General features: G+C 37.1%; 1 protein-coding gene across 50 annotated transcripts in view; it reads left to right on the top strand.

The window, feature by feature from the left end:
• LOC105486421 (ankyrin 2) overlaps nucleotides 1-12,401 on the top strand; it is a 698,368-nt gene that overhangs the window by 591,756 nt on the left and 94,211 nt on the right. For 41 of the 50 annotated variants that reach the window (XM_071093129.1, XM_071093131.1, XM_071093141.1 and 38 more), the window contains 5 exons: nucleotides 481-579; nucleotides 1,097-1,195; nucleotides 5,317-5,514; nucleotides 10,314-10,412; nucleotides 11,094-11,192. In XM_071093129.1, the coding sequence (XP_070949230.1) occupies nucleotides 481-579; nucleotides 1,097-1,195; nucleotides 5,317-5,514; nucleotides 10,314-10,412; nucleotides 11,094-11,192 (594 nt within the window). The remainder of the gene's footprint in view (nucleotides 1-480; nucleotides 580-1,096; nucleotides 1,196-5,316; nucleotides 5,515-10,313; nucleotides 10,413-11,093; nucleotides 11,193-12,401) is intronic. The other 9 variants (XM_071093165.1, XM_071093169.1, XM_071093162.1 and 6 more) reach the window with 1 other exon arrangement.

Raw genomic sequence — 12,401 nt, 5'->3', positions numbered from 1 at the left:
AATTAATTCACAAATACTTGTTTTTACTATGGCTGCCAAAATATCCTAAAATTTAAATGAATTTGGAATTCAGGTGTTACAAAAAGGATTGCAAGAAAGAGAAGGAGGGTTGGAGAGAAGGCAGCTGTTGTTTCAAGTCTATTAATTTTAGAGGCAGGAAAAAGATTTTTTTCCCCCATTCACAAATTGGAGCCAGTTTACTGACACTAGTGGCTTTTAAAAATCCCAAACCTATAAAGTCAGATTTCGGTCTCCAAGCCCTTAAAATAAAATTTCTTTCGTTCAGTCTATCAAGCCAAACTTTTGTATGTTAAATTTTATTCTTTTTCTTTGTCCTTGTTCATGGCTAACAGATATAATGCTACCAGTATTTTTTCCAAATGAAGAATCAGTATAGTTTGCTTAATATGTTAACAGATAAAAATATTTTGTGAGGCGTTACAATAATAAATACGATTTTACTTTTTCTCACATTTTCAGAAGGGTTTTACTCCCTTGCATGTAGCCGCCAAATATGGAAGCCTGGACGTGGCAAAACTTCTCTTGCAACGCCGTGCTGCCGCAGATTCTGCAGGGAAGGTAAAGATTTTCTATACGTTATAATTATGTAGCAGTCAAGGTGATAGATTAGGAGATCTGTAAAGACATTTTTCTCACTTCTCTGAAAGGAATGTGAGAGCACCTGATGAAACTATACCAAATAGACATGGTGGCGATGCCTTCCATGACCGTCCATGTACACACTGATTCAGAAAGCATTTTGAGCTGTGCCTCAAAGTCTTGTCACAACAGCCCCAGAAGTCTCTATATTAAGAAGGATCCCTGCAATGTTAATGTAGTCTTTCTTACATAGCAGTTTAGACCTTTATACATTGTGACCATCAAGATGCCCTTTGCTGGTGGTATGCACATTTTCAATTTTAGTTATGTTTTTAATATGAAAATTATTGGGGATTTTATTTTCATTCTTTTTTTCTATTGACTATATTAATTCATTAACATGAATGTAATCAGCATCAGTTTCCAGGCATCCTGGTAGCTTCAGGGCAGCTAACCCTAATTTATTAATGCTGAAACTTAAACACACCCTTTACAGAATGGCCTTACCCCGCTCCATGTTGCTGCTCATTATGACAACCAGAAGGTGGCGCTGCTGTTACTGGAGAAGGGTGCTTCCCCTCATGCCACTGCCAAGGTGAGGACCACAGAAAAGGATATATAGACATAGGGTGTAACTATCACCTGAAAACACATGAGAATTGTCTTTTAAACACATGGTATAGTATAACTGCGACTAGTTCTGGCGCTAGTAGTTTTGGTATTGAGACCCTTTTTTTCCCCTTGTATTTCCACCAGTTGCGTCTAGAAAACCTTTTTTAAGATTTTTAAAGAGTCAGCAAATATTCAGGGGATGTGCCTGTAAACCAGTAGACATGAATCTTATTGCTAACATTCTGTGTGTTAGAGAATGAAGTCTGAATTTTGAGAAATGAGAAATAAAGTCATTAACATGTTTTCCCTTCTCTCCTATAAACCAAATGCTGTGATTAAAATGTCCTTTTATAATCTCATTCTTTCAGACTTCAAACTTCTATTTGTTTCTTTGTTGTTTTTTTTTAAATGTTTTACCTGTGTTAACTGTAGCATGGATCCCTCTAAGTCCCTAGACTCGGGGGTGGCGGGGGGGGGGATTCCTTTTTGGTGTACATCTAGCACCAAATTCCGAAACAGCTCCAACTAAGACTTGTACTTACGGACAGGACATTTTCCACCATTCTAGTTGGCCCCTTATTAAACTGAAAATATATATGAATGTCGTATAATGCATAAAGTACTCATTGCACCTTTCGTTCATTAACTCAGCACACCTATTTTGAGAACACGTCAGGGTTTATTTAAAAAATATTGATCGTAATGGGAAAATATGTATGCTATATTAGACAACATAATAAAACAACTGCCACCATTTATTTGCCAAACACTATGCCAAGCACTTTACAGCAATATCTCATAATAACCCCATGAGACTGGTATTCTAATGATCTCCATTTTGCAGATGAGAAAGTGAGATTTAAGTAGGTTAATTTTCCAAAGTTATCTGAATAATATGTGTTAGAGCTTGTACCCGGGTTTGACCTCAGGCAGACTGACTTTAGAGCTGATGCTCTTAACCACTAGGTCCTTTGTGTCCCAAAGCAATAGAAAGAGATTTATTCCATTCTATTATACAAGTATATACATATATACTCATATGCCTATTTAAATTATGCATATTATAAATATAAAATAGGATATATACAAAAATATGTTCTGTATAATATATATTTATATATAAATATGTTATATATAATATACATATATAACTTTGTACACATACATACCTATACATCTATATATATTTATATCTTTTTGATGCCAATAAACAGTTTACAATAAAGTACTTGAACTGTCAAAAGAGGATGCCAAATGTTCATAATTATCCACAGTGTTCTTATTCCTCTTTTTTCTACAACCTCATCAATTCTACACATATTTTATGTCTTTCTTCACACTACTAGAGTAGTGTTCATATCATATTCATTTGCATATCTATGAGGTGTTTAATAACATATGTGAGTTCCCAATAAATTTGCATGAAAGAATGAAGATTGAGCAACTATGGAATAAAAATATACCTGCTCACTTAACATGGCAGCATTTTTTTTTCGTTAGCTTTCCAGGCTGACCATTCTCAACGTAGATACAAAAGACTTCTTCAGTACTCATGAGTACTTTCATTGAACTCTTATGATGTGCAAAGAAAGGATTGTAGGTACTCAATGGGAGGTAAAATTGTAAAACGTGTGTTCTCTTTCCACAAGGGACTCTCAATCTACTTGCAAGAGAAGACCTAGATTATAAATTAATGTGTATGGTTTTCCTAAAGAGACAAGCATAGCCTTGATTTCTATCCTCTACCTTGTATGGTCCTTAATCTTAGGCATGCATATACTGAGTTCAGACGATGACATAAAGCATTTCTCTACTCCAGAGTCCACAGTAGGATGGGTATTCTGGGAATGCCTCTCTAGTGTCTTTCACTTATCTGCCCCAGCCTGTCAATGAACATGAGCCCTTCATCTTTGGGGCAACTCCTAGAGGTCTCCAGATGGTAAGATCCCCATGGTAGTCTCCACTTTAGACTCTCTTTCTGCTCATTATAATGTCCCCTCTCCTCAACACGCATGGTCCTTTGGCCACGAGAACTTTGCTTCTTTCCACCAGAGTCCAGAACCTTCTCTTAGTCTTTATTGGGAGTGCTGCAATTATTTGAGTCCCAAAATGTTTCCTCTTTGTGGAGTAAGAGGGCTTTTCAGATCTTGTATGTTGAGTATCTACCAGACAAACCTCCTCCATTGCCAGAATTGACACCTTCTTTGATGGTCGCTTATGTTGTTTTGCTAAAATGTCCCTTTACCTGACCTTAGTAGAGCCCATGCTGTAGGCAGGGGGGGTAATTGAGACTAAAGAAACACATTGTAGCAAAAAGAAGTTGACTAAACTTACTTGGTCCACAAAAATCTATGTGTCCTTTTTTCAATAGAGTCTATGGACACAAATACAATATTTTGAAGCATCCGGGACCTCTGATCAAACCCTGAAAAGGCTTCCAAGCTGAATTTCCTTCAGTTGCTTCAGGAGAAACATTATTTGTCAAAAATGAAAGAGACTTATTCTTGCTTAGAGAAATGGGGACAGAGTAGATAATGTAGGGTTGTGTGAGAATCAAGATTTGATGATGGCTCATAAAGACATTTAAATTCTCAAAACACTTTTTTATTTTTTGGTACACTTTGCAGTTAGCTTTAAGGAAATAGTATGACATAAAAATACCTCTCATGTTTGATTACAGGCTCAAGCCTGTACTCCCAGCACTTTAGGGGGCCAAGGTGGGCAGATTGCTTGAGCTCATGAGTTTGAGATGAGCCTGGGCAACATGGTGAAACCCCATCTCTACCAAAAATACAAACAAAATTAGCTAGTCACAGTGGTGTGTGCCTGGAGTCCTCGGTACTTAGGAGGCTGAGGTGGGAGGATCACGAGCCCAGGAGGTGGAGGTTGCAGTGACTGAGATGGCACCACTGCACTCCAGTCTAGGTGATGGAGCCATACCTTGTCTCAACAAATACATAAATAAATCATCTCATGGTAATCTCACAAGAAGCGCTTGATCATTATGCTGTCTTTCCCTTCAGCATGTCGCTGAGGGGAAAAGCCACAGTTAATGGCAAAGACGCTGTTGTTAATTTCTATCACACATTTCAAATGGAAAATTCTACCAGATTTGATAAAGAAAAGGAAATGAAACAATATATATTGCAGACTTACAGTTGTTCCACATTTTTTTTTCTTTTAATTAAGTATGGGGTTTAGAGTTTTGTTCTTGTAAGCAGAGTATAGTTATCCTGACCCTCTCCACAAACTCCCACCCGAAATGAGTAGCCTCATATTTCTACTTTTGAAGCAGCAAGTTATGAAGAAGGGGAGATCTAGGATTTGAATGGACCACAAAACTAATATAAGCTAATTTTGTTGTTGAATATATTTTAAATTAGAATTGAATCCATTAAAGACAGGGATCATGTCATGTTCACCATTGTATTCCCACACCTAGCACACTGCTTGGCATATGCTAGGCACTCAGTAATATTTGTTGAACCAGTTTAAAGTACAATCCAAACAGAAGCGTATTAGTTGGAGTGTTATAATAAGATAATAGAAATAATTCCATTTGATTCTTTATGTTATAAACATATGTGAAGTGTAGCCTTGGTTCCAGATAGCACATACAATTCAAGAGCAATATTGACAAACTAGAATCAGCTCAGAACAGAACATCCTTATAAGGAGGGATCTAGAAATGGCACTTCCATCAGGAATGGTTGAAGAAATGGAGAAAATTAGCCTGGAAAACAGAACACTAAAGGTGGATATGAAAATCATCCCCAGATATTTAAAGGATGGTCATGTAGAAGAGAAACCTGGCTTACTCTATGTTGCTCTTCAGGAGAGAAGCAATATTATAAGGAGAGAGTTTTCAGCTTTGGAGCTTTGATGTCTGTATCTGTCTTACAGTAGAATGGAGTACCTTGTGACTTTTATTGTAGAGATTTGGTTATTGTTGAATGGAAATGGGATGACTAAGAGTTTGGATTAACTGTAAACTCACTTTTAACTCTTCTGTTGATTAGAGATTTTTATTTCCTTTAGAGATACATATTAGAGCAATTGTTAATCTTACCCTATATGCATGTGTTTTATTTTTGTCTTTTTTAGAATGGCTATACTCCTTTACATATTGCTGCCAAGAAGAATCAAATGCAGATAGCTTCCACACTCCTGAACTATGGAGCAGAGACAAACATTGTGACAAAGCAAGGAGTAACTCCACTCCATCTGGCCTCGCAGGAGGGGCACACAGATATGGTTACCTTGCTTCTGGATAAGGGCGCCAATATCCACATGTCAACCAAGGTATTCTGTCATTTCTTGCTTCAATCAAGAGTGTTTTGGATGCATGTAAACAGTAATCAATCACAGATAGTTTGGAACAAAAAGGAGCAATATATTAAAAAGAAACAGGGATATCTTACAGATCCCAAGGACACGAAGGGAGTCAAGCCTTATGAGAGATTAGAAAACCGTAAGGAAGCAAGGGAGAGAGACTCTCTGTATGGCAACATTTTGGCTTCTTGACTTTTCTATGCAAGTCAGTTCTATTCATCTCTATAGCCCCACTTTCCTTGCATCTCTGTGTGTGTCTAAAGAGGCTACCCTGTAGCTCCCAATGTTAACATCACTATAATTGCTCCAGTGTCTGTTGCTCCTCATTCTAAATTTCAGATATATATATATATATATATATATATATAGAGGAAGAATGGTTCCATCTGGGGTTGTAGCTTAAACAACTGCCTCTAAGCTGGAAGGCCCATGTCCACTACCCAGGGCATTCTTTAGTCTTGCTGGGCATCTGAGGCACCTCTGGATAGTAGAGAGGAAACATAATAAAATACAGATTTTTTGAGTCGATGTAAGCCTAGCTTGAGAGGTTTGGTAGTGGTGGTGAGAAAATCTTTTTTGTTTTTTTAATAAAGCACATCAGTCATTTTAGCCTTTCTCCATGGACTGGCCTCTGTAGACCTCCACATTAATTATAATAGAATGGCAGTCAAAGATACAAGGGAAAAAATTCACATATAAAAATATACTTTTTTTACAAGTATATGTCTTTTGATACATCTATCCATCCATCTACATAAAGATCTATAGATCTATCTAACTTTCTATCTTACACTTATATACATATACTCTGCTATAGCCAGCTGCTGAGAAACACAGTATTGGAAACTGTGTTTATTAAGTTAGTTTGTCATTTGGTGTCTTGATGCTTTTTGTAATACGTTATATGGGCTTAGTGAAAATTAAGTTTCTTAGCTCTTTCCACAAATATACAAATACTCTGTGTTTTCTACATGTCACTGTTAATTGCTACTTTTAAAGTATCAGTGATAAGTTGGTTTTAACGACATTCGTAAATAGGTTATGTAGCATGCATCCTTTAGGAAGAGCTATGAAACAGGCAGGTTGCCTTGAATATTTCTGCAGTCCTAGTCTATTTCTTTGTCACTCGGAAGTGTTCCTGTACATCCCCTGCCCTTACTTACTTCTCTGGCCTTTATAAAAAGTCCCCATAAATCCTTTTTTAAAGTATAATGAGAGCAAATTATAGGGTTAGTCTTCCAAAGGATAGTTGCATTTTTACAAGAATGAACACGATAAAGCCTTATAGTGAAATTCAGTGTATTAGATGGACAATCATTACAATCTAGGGCATGGACGTCCTTGTGACTATTGATGTCATGTCATTCAGGTGGTCATTTACCCTGTTGGAGAAAAATCTGATCTTGAAGCATAGAATATTTTATTTAATATTAGTGTATGAAGGGGGCATATGTTTATTAATAACAAATAAATCTTCATTTGAAAATAAGCCAAAGAAATCCATAAACAATTCAGCAGTATTGTGAGTAGGATTAAAATTCATATAGTTCATGAAATGGATCTTACAGTGTTTCTGATGGTGTTATTTTTAATGTATAAAAATGACAGGTACATATCTGAAATCAGTTCACTACGTCTTCCTTTACGGTATTCTTCTAAATACATTACTTTCTTTGAGAGAGTTTTAGCAGTTAACAAATATTTAATGAGTATTTTTGAGTTGCACACTCAGCAATGAAGAAAAACATTCAATTTTGAATCACAAAGTAATTTTGTTATCTTTATAACAATGATTTCAGTAGTACATTTGAGTGGTGTCCTAAACACATAGTATATTTATCACTAAAGTAAAACTTTAGTAAGTTTGTGCAGATATATCTGAATAATAATACAATATATAAAATTTACATATAAAACATATAACCTTGCCTTTTGGTTAGAATTATAAGATAAAGCAACTATAAAAATATCTCAGAGGAGAAGCAAAACTGATAAAAAACTTTCCCATTGCTTCTGAAGAAAACATATATTCTTTTCTTTTTAAGGCCAACTGATATCAATAATTTCATATTCTCCAAATGATTATTTCACATGAAGAACAATAATTTCATATTTTCATGTGAAGAACTATAATATAGAAATGATATCATTATCCAATCACCATCTATCATAAAACAAAACCAAAAAAGATCAGTTGTTGAGTCCGCCAGTGTGTCTTAGGAAATAAATTACTTTTTTTTGAAAAGAACTGCTTCAACACTTCCTATTTTCTTGATTTATTAGAAAAGTTTTTTTTTCCCCCCCAGAAACCTTTCAAACAGTGTTTTTCCTCTGTTCTCACACTACCGCACAACAATCATCAACACAGAAGGCTTCTGGGACCGAATGTGTAGAGGTTTTCCCCACATACTGAGCAGCACACACCAGCTGGGTGTCCTCCAATTCAGTTCCAGCACTGTCTTATCTGGAGAGAGTGTTAGATCCCTTCAGTTGAGGGCTCAGTCCCCAAGACTGCCCTCTGCACTGACACTAATCACAAGTCTGGGCCTCTGAACTTCTGACCGACTGGCTTCAAGTTGGGGTTCCCAGGACACTCCCTTTGAGTTCCATTCACTCACTGGAGTGGCTCACAGAGCTCACAGAAACACTTACATTTACAGTGCTTACAGTTTCTTATAAAGGCTATTACAAAGGATGAAGATGAAGAGACACATAGGGAAAGGCATGAGGGGAGGTACACAGCTCCCATGCCCTCCCTGGGAGCACCACCCTGCACAAGGAAGCTCCCTGTGTTCAGCTATCCAGAAGCTCCCTGAACCCTGTCCTCTGGGATTTTATGGAAGCTTCATGATGTCAGCATTCATTCCCCCAGGGTATAGGGTGGGACTCTCTCTCTCTCTCAGGAGGGTCTTATGACCCATGAATGCTGCGGAGAAGATTAGAGCCTAGCCTTGGGGAAAGCGAAAGGAGACTAGGGAAGGTGGGAGATATTTTGTTTCCTGAGGCCTGCCCCTGAGGCCTAAAATGCACAACGTTATAACAAAAGACTATAGTAAGGGCTATGGGAGTTATGAGGCAGCAACTGTGGACAAAAACCTATATTCACTGCAGTTTACATCCTTTGATTTGGATATGCAAGTTTACCACAATAAACTGCAGAGATTTTCATGCTGGTTGTTAATTTGTAATCTTGCATGGCAGAAAATCCATTCTGCAAATAGAGTAGAAAGAAGCATACATATTTAAAAAGTCATCAAAAATATCTTTGAGATTTGATGATCACTGCATGTAATGATCACTTCAATAACATTTTTAAACAGACTATCTCTGTAAAGAGAAATATTCTTATGTTTGTTATTTTAGTAAGGAGAAAATTAAGATAAGATTCTTGTTTTATCCTAATATTCAGATTTTTTATACATTAGGATTAAATAATATTTGTTTAGAAGAGATGAAAATTTTAATAGAAAATGATACACCTTCTATCTCACCCTGTGTTTTATGAAACTCAAAGTTGAGCTCACCCAGAGCTCTCAGGATTAAAAAGCCCCAGGCCCACAAGGAAAAAGCCTCCTCTCAAGTTGTAGAATGGTTTTCTCTCTGTAGGTTTCACTTACATTTTTGAAATAAGGTCAATGTACTTTTTGATTTCCAGAAGGAGCACCATGGCTGGAGATCATGAATTTTGAAGAACATGGCTTAGCTTTCTCAGCCTAAGTGCTAATGCAGGAGAGTGGGCCTGAAAAGTTGTGGCCAACAGGGCTGGTCCATTTTAATCAGATGTAAAGTGGGGAAGAGGTGCTGACTCAGAGTCCAGGTAGCCACCTCAGTCTATAGCTGCAGGATGTCCAGGAAGAGCATAAGTATAGTAGGCATTTGAACAATAGTGAGGGGAGAGAAATATACAGTATAAATATACTGTAGGCTAGAATGTAAGCTCTATAGAGACAGAAACTTTTGTTCACTGCTGTATTCAAGTGCCTAGAATATGAACACTTCATGACATATGAAACATACTCAAGAACACACCTGTTAAACATGTAAATGATGTAGTAAGGCTACCCGAGTGTGGCATTGACTGAATAAGCCACTTTCTTCCCTCTTTTCTCCATGCCTTCCTTTTTTTATTATTAATTCATAACTGTACTTTAATTGGATATTCAAATAAACAAAATAATTACTTGATGTATGTATACCAAACATGTGGCATAAAACTGGGCAGTTTGTGGTGCTCTGTAAATAATGAGGTTACTTTAAGGTAACGTTTAACAGAACCTCCTGAAAAGTATACTCTCTTTGGGTGCTAGAGAAGGTTTTTCTGAACTCACTTCCTGTAACTGTCCATTTTTTACAATGATGTAATATTTTGTTGATAAACTGTAGATGATTATTATGCTTATAGGTGTAATAGTTGGTTGATCGGTTATTTAAATAAAGAAGTTGGTACAGCAGGAGATCCAGATGGATTTGAAATAAATATCATTTGAAAGCTTATTAGCTGTGCTAGTTTGAAGTCTCACATCATAATATAAGAACCTAATATAGAAAATAATTTGCCTTATGTGTTGATTGACTTGGAGGACATGTCTTAGATGAAATGTCATTAATTTAGAGAATTTGCCTTAAATATCAGAAGATACAGTTTCTGGGAAGAGGCTATGAGTTTTCCAGGATTTTTTCAATATTTTTAATGTATTTTCATAATATTACAGATGATGCAATGCATTTTCTTCTTCAAATGTATCCCTTTGATTCCATTCTTTCTATAGAGCGGACTCACATCCTTACACCTTGCAGCCCAGGAAGATAAAGTGAATGTTGCTGATATTCTCACCAAGCATGGAGCTGATCAGGATGCACATACAAAGGTAAAGCAAATCGTTCTCAATATTGTGACGGGTTCGGGATGGGATGACTCCCAGTAGCCCCCATTCGGGTCACCGCATGTCCAGGGTCTTCCCTCCTCAAGAGTCTGTTCTGAAATGTAAACTAATCATAACCCTCTCCTATGCACAAATCTATGATGGCTCCCCATTTTTTGCTGGAATCAAGTCCAGTGGATAGCATGGGGTCAGGACCCTTTGAAGAAAGACTCCAATTTTTGCAACCTTAAGTCTACCCTCTCTCTTACTGCTTTAGCTAGTTCACATGAGTTGCCGTGTTCCTCCTTGTCTTGTCTCCATGCCCTTGGTCTGGAAATGGATTTTCTGTCTCTAAGCCATAAAATTCTTACCCATTCTTTAAGCCTGCTGTAGCTACATATTTCCTGCATCTCCTATTAGAGTCATTCTGTCTTTGCTGTTTTCAGATATTATTTGTGCCCCTCTCTTAGTTCTTTGCAGATTAAGTCACCCACATCTGATCTCTCTCGCTGATATGAAGTTCCTTGTGGTCAGGGGTACATGTATAATCTGCTAAATAATATCTTTAGTCAAATTGAATCCTACAATAACTGATACTCTACCCAGTCCTTCTCCTCTGGGATGTTAACCACTAGAGTAGTAAAGTTTCTACTTTTTCTTTTTTTAACTTTTTATTATTATTTACAGCTTGGCTACACACCTTTAATTGTGGCCTGTCACTATGGAAATGTGAAAATGGTGAACTTTCTTCTGAAGCAGGGAGCAAATGTTAACGCAAAAACCAAGGTAAAGTACTTGTGGTCATTTTCAATTACTATAAGCAAAAAGGTTCAGCCATCTGGATGCTTCACTAGTTTACCAAAGCTACAAGTGTATTTTTTCTTCCTTTTTAGTTCTTCTAAAGTGATTTTGAAGAGGTGATGTAGTTTTGTAATTATTTGAGAATTTTCATTCTGATAACCTTTGACAGCCATGCAGGTTAGCTTCAGAACTATTTCTATTATAAAGTTAAAGTAGCTGACATCAATTTAACAACTTACTGAGGGATACAATAGATGCCTGCTAGAACATCTTGATGTTCTGCCAGATTTCCTTTACATTGTTTGAGGACCTCGGCCCCCCTCCCCTGACCTCTTATCCTCTCATGAAGAAATACAGACAGGCAGCCTAGACTGCATGCCTTTCATTTTTAATGAACTCTGTCACATTCAGAACATCACGTGGACATGCTCAGTGAGGCAATAATGTATAAGGCCTGGGCTGGAAGTTCTCAAGGATAATGCAGAGCTGACTTGATCCCAATAGTTTCCCCAGTGGCATTCAAAAGGTCCTGTTCAGCAAAGCAAGCTTGGAACATAACACCTCACTTCAGTGCCCTCAATTTGGTTCAAGGTGAAGAGAAGTTCATACTATAACTGTGGCCATTATGCATAATATAACTTGCAGCTCCAAGTTCTTTGATCCAAAGAAATATTTATTTGCACATTTATTTAAGTTCATATATCAGAAATTTATTTTTCTTTTTGTTTTGAGACAGGGTCTTACTCTGTTGCCCAGGCTGGAATGCAATGGCACGATCAGAGCTCACTGCAGCCTAGAACCTGGGCTCAAGTGATTCTCTTGCCTCAGTACTGACTAGGACTACAGGTGCGTGACACTATGCCCAGCTAATTTTTAAAAGTTTTTATAGAGATGAAGTTTCACTATGTTGCCTAGGCTGGTCTCGAACTCCTGGGCTCAAGCGAAATTCTCCTACCTTGGCCAACCAAAGTGCTGGGATTACAAGTGTGAGCCACCAAGCCTGACCCAGAAATTTCTAATTGTAGCAATTTGAATGAGCTCAAGTAAATTAGTGTGAGAACATTCAGGACTTTTCAAAGCCATCAATTCAAGATTCTACAAATTAAAAATATACAGAAGTTTTATAAGTCAGTCTTTATATTAGAAGCAGAAACAAAATCATTTCTATACATAAGCATGTTTATAGCTAATTTA

This window comes from Macaca nemestrina, chromosome 3 (genome assembly GCF_043159975.1).
Source record: "Macaca nemestrina isolate mMacNem1 chromosome 3, mMacNem.hap1, whole genome shotgun sequence".
NCBI classification, from domain to species: domain Eukaryota; kingdom Metazoa; phylum Chordata; class Mammalia; order Primates; family Cercopithecidae; genus Macaca; species Macaca nemestrina.
Note: the sequence above shows the minus strand (reverse complement) of the source record. Positions and strands in the feature narration are given on the sequence as shown.